The 27,511-nt window shown below is 39.1% G+C and overlaps 1 protein-coding gene across 1 annotated transcript in view; it reads left to right on the top strand.

The window, feature by feature from the left end:
* Nucleotides 1-2,920: 2,920 nt before the first annotated feature.
* The window catches only part of LOC124157545 (polyamine-transporting ATPase 13A3-like), a 63,152-nt gene continuing 38,561 nt past the window's right edge, over nucleotides 2,921-27,511 (top strand). The window contains exon 1 of the mRNA XM_046532368.1: nucleotides 2,921-3,127. Coding sequence (XP_046388324.1) covers nucleotides 3,040-3,127 — 88 coding nt within the window. The 5' untranslated portion in view covers nucleotides 2,921-3,039. The remainder of the gene's footprint in view (nucleotides 3,128-27,511) is intronic.

A 27,511-nucleotide genomic window follows, 5' to 3' on the forward strand; every position in this document is an offset into this window, starting at 1 on the left:
TTCTGTGATTATACTCTTTACGGTACGGAAACGAGAACCTTGCACAGGAAGGACGAGAAAAGACTGTAGACGATGCTGATATAGGTAAAGAGGAGAATTAGGAAGTAGGACAAAGAGGAATAGGAACGGGGGAGTGTTAAGGCCTGTTTACGCTATTTTTTAACACGTAGGAGTTAATGCCTGATTACATGAACGATTTTGGTGGACCGGAACGGAAGATGTACGAATGCACGAATGAAATGAGAACATGTTCTATTTTCTGTTAATTCATTCGCACAAATTGGGTGGTTACACGGTGCATTTATACGTTCATTCTCGCGTTCATGCATTTAGGCATTAACGTGCACGAGCTAATGCACCGTGCAAACAGGCCTTTAGACGTGATGGATGAGGAGAGGAAGCGTTTAGGGAAGATTCGTGGGAGACAGAAGCTAGTGAGCCCTAAGCGGGAAGGGAATATTTAAAGCCGTGTTTGAGGAAAAAATGTTCGGTAATAGGGTGGTTTCCTATTATTTTTTTATTCCCTAAATCGAAAGATTATTACTCCTGGAGTACATATTTCACGCTTTTAGATTTTTAAATGACGATATTTATTTTTCGCGATTAAATGAAAAGTGAAAATTTTCAAGCCCGCGAAAACGCAACGGCTAAGTATGAATGATGGGAAAACTCCGTGTGACGTCGTCCTGGTTCCCGCTGCCGCAAGTGAGATGACCTTGGGGCGAGGCTTTGAGCGCTGATACGACGCAGGATGCTAGTAGGTAGCAGAGTACCCTGCTAGCTGGTGGCTTAAATAAGGATTATTAATACCTTATCAAACGAAGAAAACTTTCCGACCTTAGGCAGGTTTAATAAGTGATTATTAAGACATGTTTACCTGAGCTCTGTGCCTCATGCATGCATTGTTAATCTCGGACGATGTGGAACTCCTGAACACTCATATAATATGTATCTAGGTCCCTATGACGTCACGTGTAGTGGCACCACATGGGCGCCAATCTGGCCTTTTTCAAATGAGGATAAAAATGGACCATTGCCATTCGTCTAAACCGGTATTTCTAAAACCAAATAATTTGTATATGATGAATACACTAATGGTGATTAACGAATCGTAATCAATGTCTTTCGTTTTCTTTGATGAAGGCAACTACCCTATTGGGTAAGCAAGAGAATAGGCTCGATATGAAAGGGAATAGGTCTTCTTGCGAATTTTAGAGGGACACCACACGCCTGTGGCCATATCTCATAAATGCATAACGCCAAAATAATAGAAAAATCGGTTACTACAAAGTACATGTACTACAAAGAAGAGGTGTTTTTTCATAAAAAAAAAACAATTCCGGACCATTTTTACTTAAGGCCCTAAGTCAAAAAATTCCTTCACTTTAAAGTAACCACATTTTATCGCCTCAATATAAACTTCATTTCGCTTATTTTGAGACTAGAAGAAAAACTTCTCACGATTCTGAAAAGTAAGGGCTGGTATGATGTGAAAGGTAGTGATGTGGAAGGTATTTGTCAAATGCTCCATGTAAACCTATCTCAACCGGTAGCTTACTTCAAGAAAAATTCATTCACGCTCGACCAATCTTCTTTCACGACATATTACTTGTTTAATACTCAGGCTATCCTCTTCAAATTTCCAGGACAAGTAAAACCTTGACAACATTTGCCTCAGTATTTCCTCTCATGTTAAATTCTTTATTTAAGACTTTTAGCCATACAAACTAAAAGTAAAATATTGGAGGCATAAATTTTATTTTAAATTTTTAATTGTTTTTATTTTCTATTTTGAATATTTATTTACGCCTATTTACGACTGCTAATTTCTATAGTTGAAATGAAAAAGGATAAATTTTATCTAAAAATACAAATATTATCTAGATAAATAAAAAACTTACCATAACATTTAATAACATAATTAAATGTTACATTTCCTCATCCTTTTTATCATATAAATGTACATACAGCATATCAAGTTGAAATAATTTTAAAGAAAGCAAAAGAAAAAAAGTGCGACATCCAATGTGCGAAAACATTTAGCACAAATGGTGTAAAAACAACCTCAAAAATTGTTTTTCGTGAATATCTTTTCACAGTTCGCTTATCTATGACACAACACATATAAGCATCTTGAAAATTTCGTTGCTTATCTTTCGTTGCGTACCTTCAGTAGTTTGGAATGTGCGTTTATGAGTGAGAGAATCAGTCAGTCAGAGCACGCTGCTATAAATAACAGATACATACAGGCAAATGTTATACCATAAAAATGTATTGATGTTAGCTTTAGTTTTAAAATCATATATAATTGCAACGAACAGGGCCGGATGTAGATGAAAACAGGCCCCAGACTTATGACGACAGGCACTTAGGACAACATTTTACCTCCCATTTTTAAGTTTGTAAATGACAAGAGAGATAATAAATGCATGATTACTTTGATGTCTACGAATATGTTAAATGAAACATGTTGTGATTGGAACTAACCTTGATAAAAAATAAATTATAGTATTCACTGTTTTTATAAGTGTAATTTTAATTTTACCAACAATTTGAATGTATGCCCTTCTTGATCTTGAGGCTCAAGCCGGAAGCCCATTGCAAAATCCGGCCCTGGTCATTGAACAATAAAACACGACGGTTTAGCGGGCGATATAGGTCCTCATAATAATAAAACTTATTACGATCATTAGGGCGCCAGAGCTCTCTTTTTTTCCCGCCCACCGCCAGTCCGTCCGCTCGGGGGCCTTGGCCTACGTCGACGTCGCGCCATTCGCTCTCCTCGTCCGCGGGAACAAGATTGCAGACGGCCGAGTCGCGTTCCCCCCCCCCCCCTCACCTCTCTCTCCCACTTTCCCCTCGGAGCCACACACCACGGAGGCCCAGCGCCTCCTATTATTTCGAGCAGAGCTGACGGAGACGCACGCGGCACGAGGTTGACCCAGTGCACCGTGGGTTTCGTCGAGTTAGCCCAACACCGTCCCTCCGCCCGGCCATCGAGGTAGCAATGGCCGGACGTGTTCCCGCGGACCGCTCGAAATGGCGCCACGGCTGGCGCCGATGACAGCTATGGGGGCGAGCACTCCGGAGGCGGCCGACGGACGTCGCCACGCTGCCGGCGGTAAAGGTAAGTGCCACTCCGCCGTGATGATGAGTGCGACATACCGAAGAGACTGGTTTCGGTCGGACCATGTGGATTTGCGGTTGTTGACGTCTCGGTGGTGTCAGTGAACTGGAGACGCCAAGCGTGTTGTCGTGTGTTTGTGCATTCCGCTTCCATTGACCTATGTGGACAGTTAATGCTGTCAATTCTTTGTCTTGTTTGCGCGGAGTTCTTTGGTTATTAGATTTCGATTGTGGCAAAATAGGACCCCATTCAACTCTATATCAATCCATCGAAACAACCGCGGGAGTAAGCTTGGTTGCCCCTGGTTAAGCAAGATGAATGAGGCGCATTTAAATCACCGCAAGGTTGTTTATGTTGCAGCGGAAGGTTGTGACTGCGACGCAACCGAAGTTGTGCCTACTGCAAGAACTTTGCTTCCATTAGCACTGATAACGTCAAGAGATTAAAACAAGCTTAGCTGGTGAATTGTTGTCGCTAATGGTGTCAAGCCCCTTTGGCGCCATTTCTATCCTTAATTTCAGTCCATCTATTAATATAATTCTACGCTAATTAATAATTATTTTGTTTTTTGTTCTTGATCTTTGTGTTAATATTATATTTGGAGGCAAACTTCCATATGTATCCACCATTACCCTATAATTCTTTTCTCGCTGATTACAATCAGTTTACCCCAGTCATAAATTATCACAACTCTATTTATTTAATCTCTCACTCTGCTTTCGAGGTGAAAATGTCTCATTGTCAGTGATGTTCATCAGCATCATTGGTAACTAATTCTGGAATTGGTTTGCGGCAGCTCTCCACTCAAATCTCCTCTCAGCTGATCTTTTCACACGAACAAAGTTATACATCCTCCATTCCCGGGTCTATGTATTACATCGGAGGCCTTCCTTTGACGTTCTTCACTTCACTTATCCACTGATTTTATTCTTCATCAAGCCATGATGTCTTTTGATGTAGCCCATTGAGGTATTTGATCTTCTTAAAACTTTCTGTTGACTTCTCTTTGTGATGTTACCAGGGGCGGGTCAAGGATTTTTTTCTGGGGCGGTGGGGCACAAGGGTCTGACAGGCAAACGATCTTCTCATACTTGAGATTAAAAACAAGGTACAATAATTTCGGTACGAAATGTTCTGTTTATTTTATCATGAAAGTTGTCAATATGGTATTAAATGACTGAGGCTCCGAAATTTAGAAAACAAAACGAACGTAATGGCAACAGTATAAAAAAATTTGTCCATTTTTTAAGAACGTGAGGGGGTGGGGTGGCCCCCCGCTAAATCTGCCTACGGATGTTACTAAGTTTTGCTTACCGTCTCACTGTATGAAATACTAGAGTTCGTAACTCAGGACTTCTTTCTTAAGAAAAAATATTCTTTTAACTTATCACAAAGTTCTATTAAGAGTGTCCCCGGTAAATGCTGGTGCGGTTATAAGTAGTGAACGGATCTGGTAACATGCGTGATTGCGATTTTCCTGTCTTAACGATGAGTACATTTTGAGGTGCGGTATTATTAAGACTCACGACTGATAACAAGTCTACTTTAACATTCATTGGCATTAGGAGATAAGATTGAAGTGATAAAGGTTACGTGAAAACTATATAATAATAGTTATAAAGGAGTTTAGGCTAGTATATTACCTAAATATCGACTGCTAACGTAGTTGGAATGGAACTACTGGCCAAAACATTGCCATTCCAGTTAGCTGGCGAGCATTCGGACAAATTCAATTTATAGTGCTCGCCGGTAATACTCACTTGTTAATTTGCACATATCACAAGTACCTGTGAGCATATTATTTGAATATAAGAAAATAGGAATGTACGATAATACAGTTAGGTGAGCACGCGCGAACTTGCCAGAACAGTTTTTTTTAAACCACTTCAAAAAAACTGTTCTGGCCACTATTGTTTCAAAGGAACTTCACTTATTTGTTCCATCACGTGATTAGGAAAGCGTCGTATGTTTATGAGGGCACATTCCCCGTGTTATGCGATGGACAAACAGGCACGATAACAAGCAACGAGGGAGTATGGAATAAGAAAATTATCACCCTCTCATTGAAATTCTACCGTTATCTAATTGATGGCAGGTCTATTTTTTTCAAGCCCAAACCTTGAAATTCATGAATAACCATCAGCTTGTCGTCTTTCGATCTTTGAATAAAAGCTCATGTAAACTACAGCTGAATGAATGAATAAAAGTCTTTAATGCTCTGGGTTTCCCAATAACAGCAAATACGTAAATGTAGAACAATTTCTTCTCAAACAACAAAAATAAAACTACATCTCTTTATGGCGTCTGGCCGACAGCTATTTCCGTCTCTGTTACAAAAAATTGAATAAGCGAAAATATATGTACATGAATTATACATTAAACGGAGCTAGTCACCTCAATGGCATAGGAAATAGATGCGCCATGAACTTGCTGGAGGTAATTGACATTAAGTGAACATTTTGTCCCTGTAATTATCTAGAGGGGTTTAATATCTCCGATTGGCTTAGCGAATGAGGACCAGTGATATTCTTCACGATAATAAATTGGCCCCACCACCTTTTTATATTTGACCGAGAGTTTTGGTTATCAATGAATCAGGGGGGTTTTTCGGGCTTCAGTCCCCTGAATTTTTTTCCCCCTTGTGGGGAAAACCCGCGAAACATCTACTCAGAAGACCGCTATCCCGGGGAAATCTATCATCTGACATTTCATTGTTCGTTTTATTTGCATTTCTTAATGTATGCCTAATGACGAATTTATCTTTCGCCATTATGAAATATTCGACTTTAATGATTTGTTTTCTGATGCGTGTGATGACAATATATCAATTCTCGTAACCCGCACATCTCCACTGCACCTCTCGAAGCAAATATTTTTTTATTTTTATTCTCCAACCACCGGATACAGCTCTCATTGGCTATTTTACACCGGGGTGTTCAACAAATGTAACATGTAAACGTACATAAACAACTATGCCCTGGACCGGGGAGACCTACCCAGGCGGGACTCGAACCCGCGACCTCTTGTTTGGAAGGCGAGAACGTTACCCCGTCGCCACCTCTGACTAATTGCTTGCAATGGATATATGCCTCATGCATGTTAGAGATGTTCCTAATTCATGAAATGCATTTGCATTCAAGCCTGTTGTGAGGGAGAACCTAAAGAGAATTTTACAGGAAATCATTCTATTAATCTGAAAATGGGGCGGTCCCCTCGTCTTCTTACGCATACTAATTGGCAAGCTGTTCGCTGTAAATTTATAAACTTCGCATATGTTATAGATAGCTCTCATTCATTAACAATATTTCCAAACCTGATGGTAGTGAGGAGGGAACAATTCACACAAGGGAATGTTTTCGTAAATCGTACTTATTTATCAGAAAATACGGCAGAGGTCTTATCTCATTACTCGTCCTAATACCTCGGGAAATTCGTGCCAAAATACCCGTGGCAGCCTCGAAAATAAGCCTCGTTCCTGGTTATTTTCTCAATGCCAGCGGTGAGTGCTCTAATTCAGAATTTCAGCAAGGTTAATATGGGTAGTGAAGATACCTGTGGCCTTCGATAACCATTCGTCAAGAGTAATCAACTTCTTGGGCACAACATTTGTCATTCTTTATCATACTGATTTCTTTTAAATTGTGTAAATTAATTTATCTGTTCCTGGAGACAGGAGTGGATGAAGGTCGTTTTGAAGGGTGGGGGTTTATTACTCTCATTACCCCTAGTGGTATGCAATTCCTGTCAGCATAATTTAAGATTAGGTCTGATTAGCGAAGACAAATGTCTTTTTGATGGTAATCAATTCATCAAACATTGTTTTTAGAATAATACTGGTGGATTAAAACTTTCATCGGACACCCATTTTGAAAATCACTATCTATTCAGATTTTCCGGAAATTGCGGGGAAGGGGGAGCGGTCGAGCCTCCCGCGCCGCCCGCCTTAATATGACACTGCTTGGAAATCATTCAGTACAGATTCCCGCGAATTCCATAATTCCATTATTTTTCCATATTTTTGGGTATTCAAAAACATTGTTATCCATGACATGATGGGGTTCTCAAGAATCATGGATTGGATGAATTCTTCGGAAGTAATAGCTTTGTTGGTTAAACATCTCGTGAAAATAAGCTATTGTATAAGCACCCAAGAGGCACATGTTCTGTTTGTATGTATGGCTTCAATATCATGTGAAGCAGCTTCAACGCTAGCCAATGCATGTCATAATGCTAGTGAGAAAACGTGGGGAAAATTCGGATTGCTACAATGTATCTGAATATTTGCCAAGCTGCAACTGTCAATAGCGGTCTAATTTTAACAGTTACAGTATCAACACATTTTCCACTTCAATTCTTAATCTTATTAAAATTACTCTTACTATTTTATGTTCGGTCCATTCAGGGTATTTTTCCTCAATCCTTATAAGTATCATTTTTATTGAGAAGTCATCACTGCTTTATCCACTTATTTGCAGCGCTAGACTTGGTAGATTTCCCTTTTTCTGGTAATTTTCCTAGTTCCACAGTTCTCCGGTTTCTTACTGAGTACCTTTTTTGCCGGGGAAGTTTTTTACAACGTCAGTATAATGAAAAAATCATTTTAGATTTCTGCGATATTTCCGAAGATTCGACAAAAATGCGACACTCAGAAGAGATTTCAATAATTACTTCGAAGTCAATTTCACTCTTGCTTCTTCAACTTGCTCTCTTGTTCGCCAACACATAATAAAGGACAAATCCTCGGTCTAGGATATCTAAATGTGGTGATTATTATGATAAAGTTTTTTGAAGTTAGAATTTTACTATAATGCAAAAAATCCCAATTTACCATTGATTTTTTTTTCAATTTTCTATTGATTTGAAATATCGCGATTAAGCATTGCTTTTTAGTAAAATTCACAAAATCTGTCGCAGTCACAAAGTACTACCCATCATGGGCTTCATTTCACATTGAAACTTCCGTTCTATGAAAGATGGAAGGTTCGCGACTGCAGGATTCGAAAAAAAATACTTTTCCTGCATTTTTTAATAGTTTTCATTTTTTATCATCATCGACATTGAAGTTCAAAAGTCAAAATATGGCGCAGAGATATGGGTAATACAATTCTTTTTAATTTTCAATTCATACTTTTTCCTATTATTTTAGGCGATCGTTGCGTAAATTCCATGCAACCGCAACGATTTAACTTCAGTTACAGCAATAATTTGATGATAATGCAGAGCATAGTGTAGTGAGCATAGAACATTGCATTGTAACGTCGCTCACGTGTGATCGTATTTCAACTATTCTTGTTCGCTTAATTAGAACAATGGAAGTACTTTCCAAAGGAGTCTCCCTCCATTCCTTTCAAAAATCCCCTCCTCAACTTTATATAATACATTGGCAACACAAAATACACAAGTCTTGAAATGCATCCCCAGAAAATTCATCAGACACATCAACGTGCATGTAGTCAGGCGCTACGGCCTACATTTTATTTTTATCATGATTGTTATGACATAACGACCATCAATCAGTTTTTTGTCTACGTGAATTACCTGTATATTCTGGCAGTTATCAATTTTTTTTCTAGTTCAGACAGATAGTACCATAAGAGCCTCTAAAAATACGGATTTTAAATTCATATTTTCATTATATGACACAGTGAACATTATTATCTCTTTTTTTTATCAACGTTGCATGTATATTCTGGAAATATTTATTTTAATACATTATAAAAATACCACAATAAAGGCCTGGTTACACGATACATTAACACGTAAAATTAATGACTAAATGTATGAACGCGTGAATGAACACGAAAATGCACCGTGTAACCACCCAACTTGTGCGAATGAATGAACGAAAAATAGAACCTGTTCTAATTTGGTTCATGCATTCGTACATGTTCCGTTCCGGTCCACAAAAGTCATTCACGCAAACAGACATTAACTCGTACATACTAGTGCACCGTGTAACTAGGTCTTTAAAGCCTTTGGATAAACATGATTTTTAAAGTGCTATTTCCCTGGAGAATAACACAATAATTTCAATCGTTTGGAGAGCCCATTATTGTGAGCGTCAGTTGCTAAAGTGCAATTAGAAGATTACATTTTGAAAATTTCATGAAAATGGCACATAATGGGGAACATGCATGGAATTTGTTCATCATCCTAGTTAGTCTCATTGAATAGAAAATTTTCTCACGAGTCCAAATATATAAGCCAAAACTCTCCTGGTACTCCACAAACGTCAATAAATGCTAATTAAAAATGCTCGAATATCGCTTGAAGTCACGTGATCTGAAACGCCTTCTGACGTCATCGCACGGAACACCATTCACTTCGCTAAGAGAGTAGAGTGTTAGAGGCTTGAATGCAAGATATTTGAAGTAAAAATTGCAATTATTATCGCCAAATTTGCATTTGAGCCCTCGTAGATCGATTTTCTATCCACTTCCTCAGTCTGTCATCAGTGGATGCCGTTCCGTGACGTCACGCTCCGATGACGTCGTGTTTTCAATCAGCCGATGAAGATCAATTTTTAAAGACTCATAACTCTGCTAAAAAGCATTATTCATGCGCGAAATTTTCGACGAGTACATTTGAGGTCTTCTTATTCCAGTACTTTAAAAAAATTGTGCATGTTCCCCATTCGCTCCTCGCACCGAGGTCGTTTTAAGATTTCGAGAGTTGAGCTAGTTCAAGGATATTCCTCATGCCAGTCTCCCATTCCTTACTCCACTCGTCATGGGGTGACGCAAGACGCACAAGGGTGGATGCGATGCAAGGACAAACAAACATTGGGCCGGAATCAACCCATGTATACGAATCCCACCACTCAGAAATTAGCCGTATCTACTACCAGAACACGCAACCAGCCGCGTTGCTGCCGTATAATAGCAGCTCTGATTAAACCCATGGCTCGGGAAGTACACCATTTGCTATGCCCGGCACAGCGTCCGCTATTTTAACCTGCGCATGGGGGTAGTCTGCCGGCTGCTGTACGATTGGCAGCTAATGAAGTCGTGAGACCATGGCAGAAATTGTACCCACAGCGGGAATGGAGTTGGCGACCTCACGGTTGAGGTGATGCCAGGTTAAGTATTCTATGAAAAGCAACGGTTAGTGACATTGCTAAAACTTTCAATGGATTACCATTACGAACAATTTTTAAGTCTCGTAATATTAGGATATATATTGGATAGCTTACTTATATATTGAATAACTTACCACTTGCTAACACTGCTGGTCTGAAATGGGACAAAATCAGATGAGCCTAGACGATATAGAGGAATCCCGTAGTTTAGGTCTTCTTTTTATCTAAAATATGCTGATATCGATTAAAGCGAGGAAATTCAATCGCTTCAAGTGCATACGTTTTTCCGAGGTTGTCGTCATCCATTCCATTTTGCAGAGAAACTCATTTGCTTCTACCGCAAAAAGACTGAAACCAACGAAAATATTGTTTCTTTTCCACATTTTAGCTCTCTTCTTCACGATATCAAAATACTCGTATAAGGATTTCGTATGCTTTTGAAAGTATTGAGAACATTATTCTGTCCACAACACATAGGTTGAAATTCGGGATGAAGGAATCTTATTAATACGACGAGAAAATTGCGGATTTGAGATATTACCATGGCATCCATAAAGTCCCATATTCCTCAAGTCTTGGAAATAAAATCAGATAACTAAAGATACATATATTTAAATTATGATTAAAAATTGAAATCGAACCTGCGTCCCTTGGAATTACAATGCTTCCAATCATTGGTTTTATTAGCGGACACATCCAAACGACTCTCGTAAGTATCTGGTGAAAGAAATATTTCTCATTAATCCACCAACCTCAGCAGATGATTTTATTTGAATAACATGGGACCTATAAATTACCTATATGAATTAATACAGTCATTCATTTTTAAGAGTATTGTCCATGGTTGTTTCTTGAATCCGCAATAGATATTCTCTCAGAAAACAATGGTGACTTAGACGCCAGATTGGAATAAACCAATGTACGTTGTGGATATTACCATACTTGAATCCTTACACCATCTTCATGGCATTTTTTGTCTTTACTAATTTTAAGTTTATACTAATTATTTTGGTTGAGTGACTTGAGTGCCTTGTTATTCATCTATGCACGTAGTTATCAAAAAAATTTTTTGGGAAGGGGTAATAACGCATTTTACTTGATGTCTTGTCTAGTGGCGGAAACAATTTTATCCTCATAGTCAACGTTCATTCTTTTCAAGACAACGAAGAGCACAACTCAGCGTCGCGTGGAACAATTCCACCTTTCAGCTGTCAAAACGGTTGATGAATTGCGCTGCATTGTTGCTTTTGGTCATTATAAAAAATCGCCAGGTTTTTGGAGGTCACATAGTAGTTCCAAACTTCCGGACTGAATGTGTCCATTATTTTCTATTATAAAATGTTTTCCATCGTCATACGTAGTTACATGATAATATTTTCAAAATAGTGTGATATTCGCGGCGATGTCATCTTGAGGCAGCATTTGTAATTTTCTTTCAGTGCTTGTCTTAAAATGAAAGAGCTCTATATTTAGGAGAGTCATATGAAGGCAATTTAAAATATGGAAGCCTCTATAATTGGATATATATCATTGCTGAAATTTTTACCGCAGTCATAAATACCAATGAATGAAGTTTTGCTTGACCGGAATCGTTTTTTAGGCTATTGCAACCATTGTTGCCTCAAGTATAGTGCACGTTCGATGGGTGTAAGTACCTACACGACAAAATCTTTGAGAGATGGGTATCCAACGTTTTAATCGATGAATTGATTTCGCTGAGTGGATAAGATGCATGATTGGTGTTTCGCTTCTTTTCTTCGATTGCAGCCAATAAATGTTTGATATACGTTGCGAAATATCAGAAAAAATATTTTTTTATTAATTACATGACATCAAAGTTCCTCCATCTTCATCTCCAAAGTGCCCAATTAACTCTAAAGTTCACTAAAATGGTTATTTAGTGACTCTAGCTATTAAAAGAGTAAATATGATGAAATGGGACCGATGCGAAGCGTCAATATTTAACGAGTTGCGCGACTCATCAAAGGGAAAGGAAAAAATCTAGCATATTCATCAGTAATGGCAAATTAATCGTCGACGGAGACTTTTAGATTCATACACACCCACCGAACTACTTACTACACAACTAAGTGTATGCACTCGAAGGGATTGAATTTCCTCCCTTCATTCGTGCGCGAAGTATCCCACTGAGATTTAGATTTGGTATTTCCAGAAAAGCCCGAGGCTGCTCTGGCACGCATTTACCTTCATATGCCCTTAAAAAAGCATCCGAAACGTGTTAGAGGCACAGCTAAACTTGACATTGAACATTTTTTTTCTGTTTTTTCAACATAGCTCCATGAATTTTTTTTGCCCCACTAAGAAAATATCTGTTAATTGCTGGGAGGATTGGTGCCTAACCTTCTATGAAGCAATATGCATCACTTTATTTATGAATGTTAAAGCCGGATCACACGATCATTTTTCCGTCCCTCAGAATGATAGCTCAATAGATAGGTTTTCAGGGACCAAAAGAATGATCGCTCGACCTTTCATTTTCTGAATCATACCGTCATTCCCTCCGTCCTTTTTCCCATCGCTTTTTCCCTTACTTTCCGTATTTACAACTGTAATTCAATTAAAAGCCAAGCGTGGTGTTCGTTGTCATTCCTATGCATTCACGATCAGTGGCGCAGCGAGGCGGGGGTTTGGGGGATAAATCCCTCTCCCCCCCCCCCCCAAAGCTCAGAGAAATTTTTAAGTTTAATCCATTTTAATTAATTTTACTGATATTACTAATAGAATAGTGTAAGGATTAATGAAATATCCCTCAGAAAGCCGTAAAACTCACCATTTTCAACCATTTATCTTAAAATTCTGCAATTTATTAATATCGCACCTACCGATTATCCTGGTGGGTATACCATACCCCCACACACCCCGGTATTAGTTGCACCTAACCCCCCCCCCCAGCCTTAATTCCTAGCTGCGCTCCTTCACGATCATGCGTTTCTGATTGCCTGAAGGACGCGGCCAGCGACGGAAAAAGGGACGTGCCGAGTGATGGGAAAAGGGATGGGATTTATATCCCTCGAAGGATATGATCGCGTGAAACGGCCATTATTTCCGCCATCATTGGAGCGATCGCTATAGCTGTGCTGAGTTGGAGGGATTGCGGAAACTGGTTTCCAATATACGGATAGTGACGGAAATACGTAATCACGCAATCGTGTTTGCGGCCGTGCGTTCTGATTTGCTGAGGGACGGTGCCAGCGATGTTTCCAATAACGGAAAAGGGGCGTCAGGAGAGACGGTAAAAGGGATGGATATCCCATCCCTGGAGCCATAGCGAAAAATGATCACGTGAAACGGTTATTTTTCCGCGATAATTGGAGCTGTACCTCGAAAGGGATGGGAAAAATGATCATGTGAATCAGGCTTTAGATTCATACCTACGACTACTTACTACAAAACTAAGAACTTCGAGCACAAATTATCCCTTACACATTTGGATTTGGTTAAGTACAGAAAGATTCGAGGCTGCTATGGCACGTATTTTGCCTTCACACGCCACTGAAAATGCTTCCGAATCATGTTGGAGGCATGGCGAAAGTAGTCGTTGCAAATTTTTTTTTAACAAAAGAATAACATTTTTTAGGTTCCCTTGTATATTTTAAAAATACGCACGACCCAGGTTTCATAGCATCTTCAGGAGTAACTACGCTATAAAACTCGGGTCGTGAAAACCCATATATTTCTATGGTTCAAACCTGAGGACTGTTCTCGTTATGTTATTCTTTTATTTCCCATAGTGGAAAGGTTTCACACAGTTAAGCCTGAAATTTCGGTTATAAGTTTCTTTTTTGTTTCTCAACATGCTTCCTTGAAGTTTTTTTTTTACCCCATGCATAATAAAAGAAAATATCTTTTAATTGCTGGAAAAGTTGGCCCCTAATGTTCTACGAAACATTATGCATCACTTTATTCATGAATATCAATCTACCGTAAAGAATATTCGTATGCATACTTTTGAGTCAGGATATATCGCTGCGGTTAATTTTCGAGCGTTAGTACCCCTGTCACCGAGAGTGTGCCCTTATAATAGCTAACTGTTTATTCAAGGTATCTTGCGTAAATTTCCTACATAACTCCTTTTTGTTAAACACGCAATTCCAAAATATTAGAACAGGGAAGATAGGAAAAACTTGAATGAAAATTTTACGGCAACTCAAGGTCAATTGCATATTTTTAACTGTCATACAGCAAAGCCATATCATTGAAACTTAAAACTCTCGTGAAATATTTTTCTAGCCACTTAATATTCTCTGCTAGGTGAAATGGATCTATTTAAATATGGACGCGGTAGCAGTAGTAACGAATCGGACAGATACATTTTCGTGTAATATTGTATTCTTAGTGTCAATCGAAGAAGCTATTTTAGACTGCCAAACTTAAACCATAACGCACAAGTAACCGTTATTTACCTCAGCAACTTCTTGAAAACCAACTGGAGACTTCGAGAGTGGCATGCGAGAAGAGTTTTCATGATCAAAGAGGTTCGGACGCAGTGTCGTTTGATGCTAATAAAAGAGCGAGTAATTAACTGGCTAATAACAAACGAACAGCATGTACATCTCAGCAATAACAAGGTCGGTCTTTTCCTAGTTCACATAGTAAACGGTGGATACATCTTACCCATGGGCGTACCCAGGATTAAAACTAGGGGGAGGGGGGGAAACAAGCCGTGGTCGTTAAAGTTGTGACATTTTAGCAGAGGAAAGGGTAATGAAACAAAAATTTGGAGAAAATTATGACTGTGATTTATCAGTTTATAAATTATTTCCTTGAAAAAATAATTATTTTTATTTTTAGTTCCATTTCTTATGCTAATGTCATTTCTCTTCAAAAGAAAATTTGTACAAAATTTTCCTTTAGAATTAAATTTATTTTTGCTTCCGGGGGGGGGGGGGGGGGACATTAAGGGGTAGCTGCCTCCCGCTGGGTACGCCCATGACCTTACTGACACTGTTTTCACGAATGGAAGTTCAATTCGTTGGCACCATCGTAGTGATACGAACCTCGATAAAGTCATTGGATTGTAAAAGATTACTGCGACAATCAGAGGGTCAAAGTGAAAATCTATCCAGCTGAAGAGCTTTAATATGTTACCACCTTCTGTTTGGAATATTAAGTTTTCTAGCTTCAGATATTCAGAGTATTGTTTCCATGAATCTTATGAATGGATTAATTAAGGTCCACGATATCACTTAGGTCGATTTCATCGCGGTTTTGAGAAGTCACTGCTAGAATTAACGATTGAAACAATGAGCGATTGAAATTATTCGTTAAAAATGTGAACTATTTATTTTAATCGCTACTTGATATAAAAGTGAACTTTAAACTTTTATTCGTTAAAATTTTAAATTAACCTGTTCCTAACTAACTTGGGTTAATTTATGCAGTAAATTTTGGAGAATGTCTATCTTTTCGAATTTATTCTTCAATTTTCGAATCTCAACTTTTCAGATTTTTTAATGCTAGCTTTCACAAAGCTTGTCTAGCCTACAAAAGGGAAAATAAAATGGTATCTAATAATGCATTATATGAGGATAGCTGTGCTAGAATACAATGAGAAGACTCAGACGAATGCATCCAAACAAAAACGGGGCTGAGTGGATTTGTCCGCCCAAGTTCCGAAGTGCACCCTCAGACGAGAATACACGAGTTTCATCACTTTTTAAGTTAAAGCAGTTAGAGTTAAATAAACTATTCTTCGAATCGAGGTTTGCATTTATTTTACCTTAATTGTGAAAAAATTAATTTGAAAGGTTACTTTATGATTATTTTTTTTAGAAACTGAAAAAATAACTTCACAAGTAAAAGTTATTTTGTTCATTTTACCTTTAATCAGTTCCTTTTTCAGTTCAGAAAAGAAGCATTTTACTTAAACTTGTTACTTTTGTTCCAAAATTAACTTAAACTCTAATCGGTTGATTTTTTGATAGCTTTCCAAATTGGTAAAATTTGTATGATCCTATCCACCTATAGACATATCTCCGGAACATTAATTCTATGGAGCGGTCTTCCCTTTCTGTAAAAACACTTTATCTCAGGTTTTGCCTGTGGTAGTAAGAGTCCTTTCTATGAATGTCCGACGTCTTCCATTCCAAAATTTCACAACCTATGCTTTAAGTCCTTTCCCTTGCGCTACAACCTTGTCGCGGTGGAAAGGCTTGCGCGCTCCTATGACCCCTTGAGCTGCACTGGCGGGATTAATTCTAAATTATTCCCGGTAGGGCCACCCATGCCAGATAGGTCGAAGGGTAGGAGCCAGACGAAAGGTAGTCCACGTGATGGTGTCACGTGAAAAACACTGTTGGAATGGAAGTGGGAAACCCTACCAATTATCTCTTCCCTGAACACATGGAGTACAACCAAATGAGCCTCGGAATCTCATCGCCCGGGACCCGTCCGCAAAGGGCGGGTGTCGGGCACGGCAGCGAGGTCGGCAAGGTCCTCGGGGTCGTCAACATGCGAAATCCTTGCAGAGACTTATCATCATCAACATCAGTGGCAGCAGCAATGAAGAAAGAAGAAAAGAAGACCAAGAAGATGGAGAAGAAGAAGTCTGCTATAAATGTGGGGACGTGGAATGTGAGGACTATGATGAGGGCGGGAAAGTTAGAAAATATCAAAAGGGAAATGGATAAAGGGAGGATAGATATCTTAGGATTATGCGAGGTGAGGTGGAGGGATGGGGGGGACTATTGGAGTGATGGGTATAGGGTTATATATAGTGGAGGGGAAGAAAGCCAGCGAGGGGTAGCTTTAGTATTAAACGGGAAGATGGGTAAGCGTGTGGTAGGTATAGACCAGGTAAGCGATAGGATTCTGGTGGTAGAAATTGAGGCGCGGCCCACCAACCTTGTGGTGGTACAGGTTTACATGCCCACTAGCAATCATAGGGAGGAAGAATTAGACGAGGTGTATGAACAGCTCGAGGAAATAATTAGAGACACACCGGGTAAGAAAAATCTGGTAGTGATGGGGGACTGGAACGCCTCAGTCGGGGAAGGGAGGGATGGAAACGAAATAGGAGATTTTGGTCTAGGAATACGGAACGACAGGGGAGAGAAAGCAGCAGAATTTTGTAGGAGAAACAAATTATTCATCACAAACACGTGGTTCAATCATCATAAAGGGCGAAGGTACACGTGGAAAAGTCCAGGGGATGCGGGGAGATATCAAATAGACTACATTATGGTAAGACAGAGGTTCAGGAACAGTGTGAAAAACTCGCGCAGCTTCCCTGCAGCGGATGCGGATTCGGACCACAATCTAGTGCTCATGAAATGCAACGTAAGATTCAAAAGACTTATGAAAGTTAGGAAGGCGAAGAAATGGAACGTAGAAGCCCTGAAGGGGAGTATGAGGAGAGAATATCAGGAGCTAGTGGACATTAGTATACGGGAGATTGAAAGTACCAAGACGGTAGAGGAAAGATGGGATAATTTAAAAACGGGAATAGTCAAAGCGGCGGAGAAATCAATTGGTTACGTTGACAGTAGAAGGATAAAGAAGCCGTGGATAACTGAGGCAATGGTAAATGAAATGGAGGAGAGGAGGAAGTGGAAGAACGTGGACACAGAACAGGGCAAAAGAATGTATAGGGAATTGAATAATCGATTACGACGTGAAACTAAGAGGGCAAGGGAGGCTTGGTGGAAAAGACAGTGCGAGGAAATGGAAAAGTGCCAGAAGGATGGAGAAGTAGGCGCGTTGTACGCCAAAGTTAAGTCGCTATCGGGCGGCAAAAGAGGACAAGCCATGTCTAAAATTAAGGCTAAAGATGGGAGGATGCTAACCGAGCGAGAAGAGGTACAGGGTAGGTGGAAGGAATACGTGGAGGACCTGTATGACGGAACGAACAGACCAGAGAGATTGACTCTAGAGGAGGAAAGTGCAGTGGAGGAGGATAATCTTGGGCCGGAGATATTAGATTCAGAAATAGAGAGAGCACTCCGTGATATGAAGGCTAGGAAAGCAGTAGGCGTGGACAACATCCCGTGCGAGCTTCTGAAGAGTCTAGGGAAGGAAGGTAAGAAAAGGTTTTTCGAACTAGTGCGCAAGATCTATGAGGAGGGATGTTGGCCGGAGGATTTCGTGAAGACGGTTTTAATTCCGCTTCCGAAAAAGAAGAAAGCTGTGGAATGCGGAGATTATAGGACTATCAGCCTAATATCCCATGCGGCTAAAGTAGTGCTGAGGATATTGAACAGACGAATGGAGGCGAGGGCAAACGAGTAATTGGGCGAAGATCAGTTTGGTTTCAGAAAAGGGAAGTCAACTCGTGATGCAATAGCAATAATGAGGGCCCTCGTGGAGAGGAACCTAGAATATGAGCAGGACGTATATGTGTGTTTCGTGGATTTTGAAAAAGCGTTTGATAGGGTGAACTGGGTAAAGTTAATGGATATTCTCAAGAGAATAGGTGTAGACTGGAGGGATAGACGACTGATTTGTAATCTGTATATGGCCCAGACTGCGCAAGTGAGGATAGCGGACGGAGAATCTGGGTGGGCAAGCATTGGCCGAGGTGTGAGGCAAGGCTGTCCTCTATCGCCACTGCTCTTTAACGTGTATGCTGAAGAGATGGTAAGGGAAGCGTGGGATGAGTTAGAAGCTGGGATAAAAGTGGGAGGAATGATGTTCAAATCAGTGAGATTCGCGGATGACCAGGCGTTGATCAGTCAGTCAGCAAGGGGGCTTCAGGCCCTAGTGGATGCGTTATACGAACGTTGCGAGGAGTTTGGGATGAGGATTAATCACAAGAAAACTAAGGTAATGCGGTTTTGTAAAGCATCACGAGCGAGGAATGTGAGACTCAAGATAAAGGTGGGTGGTGAAAAACTTGAGCAGGTTGAGCAATTCAACTATTTAGGCTGTACGTTAGAGGAAAACGGATACAGTAGTAAGGACATCAGGAAGAGAATAGCATTAGCGAAGGAGGCGTTCATGAGCAGGAAGGAGCTTCTGAGAGGATCGTTGTGTAAGAGTTTAAAGAAAAGGTTAGTGAAGAGTTTGGTTTGGAGTGTAGCTCTCTACGGTGCGGAAACGTGGACTCTGAGGAAAGAAGACGAGAGAAGATTGGAGGCGTTCGAGATGTGGGTATGGAGAAGAATGGAGAGGGTGAAATGGACGGAGAGGAAAAGGAACGACGAAGTGCTGGATATGGTTGGCGAGGAGAGAAAGCTTTTAGATGAGATACGCAGGAGACAGAAGGTTTGGATGGAGTTAGTGCTTAGCGGTGAGGGGATGTTGAAAATGGTGTTGGAGGGTAGAATGTTGGGGAAACGAGGGAGGGGAAGGAAAAGAATAGGATTTTTAGATAGATTGAAAGAGAGTGGGCCTTACAGTGAACTAAAGAAGGCAGTGCTGGAAGGAAAGGGAGGCTCCCAGATCACCTCTTTAGTACTCCATGGAAACCTACCTTAATCGGTAGAATACTATAATAATAATGCTTTAAGTCGTGCTTATCGCGTTGATGCCTCTTTCCTTTAATCTTCTCCCAAAATCCAACCCCTTTTGACGACGCAGGGACGCATCACTTCCGCTCGGCCTGCTTTTCTTCGTGATATATATATCGTTTAAAACTAAGGATATCGTCTTGAAATTTTGAGAGAATGTAGAGTAGACCTATATTAAGGTTTGCCAGCATTTTGAATTAAAAAATGTTGCCTCGTTTTTTTCTTGGGTGCTAATTTTTTATGTTATACATACGGGAAAATGTAGATAAAATGTTACGCTATGTACCTCAGCATTTCCAAAATGATGATTCAAATTTTTAGCGAGTTATACCTCACAAGAAAGACAAAATACGACCGTTCGAGAGTAAGTGACGCGTTCTCTTAATAATCAACATATATTGCACTATTTAATGCCCTGCGAATGACAGAATCTGCGTAGTTGAGGTAGCGTAGTGGTATGTGCTGTTTCGCGGTCTTTGGTTTGATTCCCGGATCAGGAGAAAATTTTCTTGTGGCAATTCATGTGCATTTTACAGCCTTCTCCCGGTAGGCTTAAAATAAACTTCATTCTTTGATTGTGCCTATATCATACATTTAGATCTTAATAGGGTTAACTGGCAAGCGGAGCATTCGATTTTGGTATTAATCACATGACTTAGGCCAAATATCATCCCGGAAAAATTACATTTATGACAGATCCGTCAGATGATAAAGGTCCTGAACTCTATTAGTTAAGAACACAACCACTCAAACTATCAATTGCCCTACTTATCTTATAGGTTCCAATGCAGGAAGTATTTTTCATCATTTATAAGTGGAGTTAAAGTTAAATCTGGAGAACGCTTCCGGCATTCAATCGCGGCATTCGACTACGAAAGGCATAACTGGCTTTGCCTTCCATATCTTTTTGGCATGCGGGACAGAAATTTAATAGATTCATTTCATGCTTGAATATTTTTCTTTAAATATGGTATTTCATCTCTCGTTAATTGGGAATTACGAATTGCGATAAAAAAATATTGTATGTTTATTTGCATCAGTATTGTTAAATACTAGTCTAACCTCACCACCAATAACCAATAGTAATTTATTTATTTCCAAATAAACATTTTTAAAAACGTTTTGGTAGGATAGTGGTATAATATCGTCACGAAAGCTTACCGATTACCTCGGACATATTAGAGATAGACCATCCAAAAACTCGAGACATTATGAATTGAAATATATTCTGCCAAAGTAACGAGCCATTGCAGTTCTATATGATTTAAAAATTATCTTGTGAAGCTGTTAATCATAGCTGTGTATGTCGAGTATTTTAATCGCTTATCCATTAGATTAACCAAGGTTAAGAATGTTTCTTATCCGTTCCAACACAAATTGGAGTTATTTCATTTATGGCTAAGATTTTAAAGATCGCAATCCGTATATTTTTAGAATTCTAATCTACGAATGGTACGAAGAAGGAGGTTAGGAGAATGTCGTTCGTGGGAATGCAGGTCTTTCGTTCACATTCACAATGCGTTCTTAGATTTCCTACTCCGCGTTCGAGAGTTGGTGTGTCAGTCATCTGGCCGACGCTCTGCACTCAAGATCAATTGCGACATTTGAGAATAGGTGTGCAATAGGAGCAAGATAGAGGTGGAGGGAAATGGGAGCTCTGGCAGACCTCTGCGCTTTTATCTCAGTCCACACACTTGAGTGTATAGCGTCAATAAGATGCGCTCCAAAAGGCATTCATAAACTCATTATGTGTGCATAATTTCGTCACCTGAGACTTACTTAGGAACAATTAACATGAACTTCCTCATGGAGCAGCTTTAATTTTTGACGCTATATCCCTCTACGTGCTTTCCTCTCGAGGAATCATAAGTGAGATGGTGCTGATCTTTCTTTCTCGGAATAATACTCGGTTAGAGTTGTACATAATGACAGATTTTTCATATCTCCTTCCTTAGAAAATCTTTCCCGGTGTGAAACCCGAGACACTTTCGCCACTAAGGGAAAAACCAGACATTACACCAGTTTTACAGACTTTCAATGCCGTATAGGGCAAATATTTGAACAGCTTAAATTAAAGTTTGTCCTTGAGCTGGAGAGAAGATGAATGAACTGAAGATGAAGACTGTATCTCTCCACTAGTCTTCGCTCTACCAGTAACCAATCGTCATTTATTTATTTCCAAATAAAGATTTAAAAAAACTTTTTGGTATGATAACGTCACGATTACCTCTGACTCATTCGATGATTCCACCCTAAATTTTTTTTGGAAAGGTTGTTTTTCGCTCTCTGCCACCATAACTTCCGTCTATTGACCTATAACCTCAGTTTCTTACTTCAGCACACGCATTACCCGCTTAAATATGGCATTTCGTATATTAATGCCTTTTGTTCAGCCGTGTTAATATTTTAATTTAGCAGCATATTGTAATGGAATGAGTCTTCTTCGGTCATACGAAGTAGGAAATTTCGCGATTCATCATCACAAATGGCTGACTAAAATAAAATGTTCGTAAGCCGATGTCCCACGGTCAAATTTGCGTCAAAATATTTGCATCAAAATTTGATGCAACTGACGCGCACCCTGTCCCACGGTCAAAATTTTGTCCAACTGGCTTTTGGTCCTATCATTTGTACAAATCACCGATTACCGATTGTAATCCGTAATCCATTTGTACAAATCACCGATTTGTACAAATGGATAGGACAGGTTCTAAATTTTCATCCAATTGTATGAAACCGACCAATCACAGAGCCTTTGACAAAAATGCATCGCCAAGCGCTGACACACAGGCCAAATAGGTTAAACTTATTTATCGTCTGCATGAGTATTTTAATTAATAATTATGTATATTATGGACACAAAAATAAAATTTGTTGTATTCCACACAGTATGCATTAAAAACCCAACCGGTTTCCACCTTTTCAGGTCGTTATCTTAATCGTAAACCTCTAGATAAGGACCTGAAAAGATCGAAACCGGTTGAGTTTTTTCATTAGTATTGTATGGAATACTAAAAGGCTTAGTTTTAAATTTATAATATCAACATACCACGAAGTGAATTCACAAAACAATATTTCAAATATATATATATACACGTTCGTGATCGTCTATTTCATCGCCTGGTGTGGCCCTAAAGGTAAATATGAGCAAAAATTTGTCTTAGTGATAGGCGATGGAAGCTCTCAACTAGGAAATCCGTAATAATTAGTTGATCTTTAATAGAAAGGAAGCGATAGTTAGAATCGCAATACCAGGAGGGATGTTTTGGAAATAATAAAAGATTTACTTTAGGTATCGTGGCCGAATTTTACGCTTTGTGGAAGGCATACAATGCGAGCGAGCAGCTGGAGAAATGACTAATATGAACTGACGATTGTACCTATGGAACACTACAGCTGCCCGTTTCTATTACTATGATTAACGGATAAGGACCTTATTTTAGAAACTGCTAGATTAGGAGAGAAAAATGTGATTTAAATGCACGCTTTCAGCACTATTCATAACGTCTCCTCAACCACAATGTCCATCATTTATTAATAACATTTTCTTCGCGGGAATAAACTGCCTCACGTTTGTATCCTGGCGTTTTATTCTGCCCTCAACTTTGCTGATAAGGGACATGAAAATATCCTCACTTGTCAATTATTATCGATAATAAACGGGAACATCGGCGACCAACTCCTTCTCCAACATGTTTAGCATGCTTATTCCAACGCTTTCATACCCCCTTTCCAGCCAAGGCCAAGTTCAGCATTCCTTCTGTTTTATTTTTTTCGCATCTTTAATGTTCAAGAGGCCTGTTCAGACAATTTCGCCTGCTAAAAAAGAAAGAATCCTCCACCTCTACAAGTTTCCTAATTGTTTACATAAATATCGTCTTTCGTTTGTTTTTGATCAAAATGAGATGCATCGTGGGACACCCCCAGTCCAGTTGTATCAAAATATTTGCATCAAAATATTTGGACAAACATTTTGATGCAAATATTTTGACGCAAATTTGACCGTGGGACATCGGCTGTATGATTGCTAACAATTTTGTAAAGATTCGTAAAGAAAAATTAAGTGACAGTAAATAATGTTAAAAAAATATATCTTCCTTACTATCGGATATTTGAATGTTTTTGACTTCTTAATTTAGAGGAAGAACGACTATCACTAATGAGGCACATGGCATGAAATTTACTTTGGGTTTGCTCAGGTAGTATGCCGTACAGTCTGTACTGATATTTTGTTACCACTTTGCGCGCATTGGAAAATGATGCATTTCATTCAGTCAGCTCAATATTTTGGTTGCCGAAAGTTAAATTTATCTTTGGTTATTGGCATACATCATTAAAAACAACTATTTAGAAAAATGGAGTGTCAGAAGATATAATCCCCTTGGCTATTGGTCTAAATAAGTTTCACATAAATACCTCTCATTGATAAAATAATTTTATGTCAAAAAATAAATGTAGGTATTCTATAATGGACCTTGTACTTTTGCGAGTAACCATTGGGAAAAATATTTGTAGTGAGTGAGGTCTTGCGCACGCAGTTTGTCCATTCCTAATGTATCACGGGTAGTCGCCACAAGGGAAAAAAATTCGGGGACGAGTGGGTTGAAGCCCCTTCAGCCCCCACACTGTCTACGTGCCTGTCACTAATAAAATGAAGAGAATGCTCGAGATCAGTGTAGGAAGGCGAAAAGGTGAAGGATGGGAGAAGAAATAGAAAAAGCAGTACATAGGGTAAAGATTGACGGGAGTTGTTTCGATACAATTAATAAAAAGTATGAAAGATATGTACGCAAGTCAGGCCTGATTCCTGAGATTCTGAGCTCTGTATGAGGAAAGTATAGAAAAAAATGGAATCAAAACCGTGTACAATGCCTCTTTCTTCGCTAATGAAACACATTCGGGTCCACTCTTGTACACCCACCCACCTCTAACATTGAACAATCTCCTCCAGTAATGAGTCACTGCCTCGGTTCTAGGTTAATGTCTTTCATTGACATCAAAGTTTAGTGACAAAAATATTAGATCCTAGATTGTATGCATCCCGCATTGAAATTAGGTACCTAAAAAGGCCTAGAAAGTTAGCTTCTTCAATATATTTTCGAAAACTTGGAAATATAATATTCTGCTCTTCGCCCCTAGATCTAAAAATTATTATCAACAAGAGTCATCGACCCTTGAAATGGTTTGACGCAATTCTCCACTCAAATCTCCCACCAGCTAATCTTTTCGCAGGAAGTCCATACCGGCCATAGTTGCAAAAATTATTCTGTAAATTGCAGTAGATCGGTTAAAAATTGGTTTATAAGCATAGAAAAATACTTGTGAGGAGGTTACATGTTTTTCCTCTGAATAAAATCTTCATCCCGGGGTCACCCAGCCCCTCATGCATTCTTTTCCCTAGTCATCTTCATGCTGCTTACCACCCATGCTCCAAACTCTACCCACTTTTTCGCCCGCCTACACAACTTCCACGCTCCTTCATGAACTTTCACCCTCCTCTAAACAAAAAAAGACCGCGCAAGCTTCGCATTAAGGAAAAGCATTTGAAAAGAAAGCCGGTTTTCAGTATTGATGAGCATGATTAGACAGTTAACTGATTATATTTTTATCTTAAATTTTTTGTCTGAATTATGATAATGACCGCCTTCAAGTTGGGTTATAAGAGGCTAGAAATGAGTATAAATGGAAATATATGGAGAGGAATAGATAGAAGTGGACAGAAATCAAAATAAATTGAAATACTCGGTACTTTTGTTGTTGAAGATGCATATGTATCGAATTCAGGCGCAATTTTTTTTAGTGAAATAGACGAAATGAAAGACGTAAAATTAACATTATTTTACGAAATTTAATGGACACCCGACGGCGTCGACACCGATGTAGCTCAATTACCGATGTGTGGTACTCTTGGTAGCTTCATTTTGAGTACAAAAACCTGTAGAAAGATTGTGTAAACCTGTAGGGTGCTAATTGAGTTTTGAGTAGTAATATAAATTTTGTCTTTAAAAGTGCCCTTAAAATTCATTTTATGCACACGATTCCCAACCGTGGTGCTCGCACCCACAGCAGAACTACATAGAAGAGGTCCCATTCCATCCCATTTAATGTTGATTTCTGTTGCCACTTCGGTCGCTTATAATCGATTTTGAAAAATGTCCGTAGCGAGGTGATGAGTGCAGTGCGATCCACTTTTTTCCAACATTTTGCTGTATATTCTTTGCAATAACGAGTAATGACAAATGACAAGTTGCCCTATGAAATTCGGATCGCTTTGCCTATCAGCGTCGCTAGTGGCGAATTTTAAAAACCCATTTAAATGCGCGGTGGGTGACAGCAAATCTAGAGGCCGACTTTAGGATCCTCTTTTGTAATATTCGTGGTCGTGACTCTGAGTCACGGTGGAATTCTTCGGTTGTTGAGGGTTAAACGGGGTTCCCGAACCTATTTCTCCTTCCGTCTCCTCTGTCGGCACTCGGAACGAGAGGCCTTGGCACGCATCTGAGCGACAACGAGCCAAAAGCCGAAGTGTTAGAATGACCACTAGCCTCGCGGAATGGATGCCACGTGCAAAGGATGCAACCGATTGAGAATATCCGCGCCCTGAATTTATCAATGCAGGTTTCGCTGGAATAACCATTACTTTTGAAATCGACTTCTTTTGAGCTGTGGCCAGATTTATTTCGCAATGCTCAGCTGATAATCATTCTACCCTAACGATATTAGTTTGGCCAGCGTGCTCTGCCCGCAATGGAATTGGATATAAAACTGATTAAATTACAGAATAAATTGGAGCAGTTGTAGAAAATGAAGTAAAAAGGCTAAAAATGCTACAAAACATGGTGCTAAAAAAAATGCTGCAAACCCAAAGTGCTGCAAAAAATGTTGAAATTGCATTACTCTTACAATTAGTTTTATGCTTCACCGATTCATTCATCTCTATCAAAGAAAAAAATTACGGTAATTTAAAGCCTTGTTTTATTGATAGCTATGAAGATAACAAACTGAGAAAAGTTTTCCTTGAAATACTATATACCATACCTGTATCACACCCTGACCTGGACACCTTTGGGATACTTTTACGGTGATAAACTATCCGTGTGATAATCGTGAATCTGATCAAAATGGAATCTCCCTGTGATAGCCCCTTATATCTCTGTCTGTATCGCTTTCTTTGCTCTGTCATTGGGTATCGCTTTGAATCCGGTCAGAAGATGATTTTTACTTATTCTAACTCGAAAGTTTTTTTTAATGATTTTTTTAACTCAAAATTGTTTTGAGAATTGATTCCTCGTTAGCGACGGAATAAAGACCTAGCCTACTGAACAATAGGTCGCGGGCTTGCGTCCTACCTAGGTAGTTTGCCCCTATTCATTGTATTGTTGTTTTTAATCTTATAATTGTTAAATTTATTTCCGATATATGTGCCTTCACTCAAACGCGGATATTTTTAAATAATTTCCGACATTCAATTAAAGAAGAGGGATTTATGTAAAACAAATCTATATCTAGATGAATGATTTGCTGATATACCTAAAAAAAGTGGGAGTGTGTTTGCATTAATGGTAGATATCAAATATTTATGATTATTAGTATGTTATTCATTACACTTCAAAAGGATAGCCATAGCCTGTTTCGAAAGATAAATAAGTTATCTCTTGTTCACAAAAATATAAAATATGCGTTATTAAAACTGTGTGATGTGCAAATAAATGTAATGAAATAAAATTTTCCTCCGGATTTATTTAAACCCGAGTCTGCAGTTGTTTTATTTAAAATTTAATTCTCTCGTAATTAGGATATATTTATGAATAACTGTCAAAATTTAGATACATTTTTAAT

Source organism: Ischnura elegans, chromosome 4 (genome assembly GCF_921293095.1).
Source record: "Ischnura elegans chromosome 4, ioIscEleg1.1, whole genome shotgun sequence".
In the NCBI taxonomy this organism is placed as follows: Eukaryota; Metazoa; Arthropoda; class Insecta; order Odonata; family Coenagrionidae; genus Ischnura; species Ischnura elegans.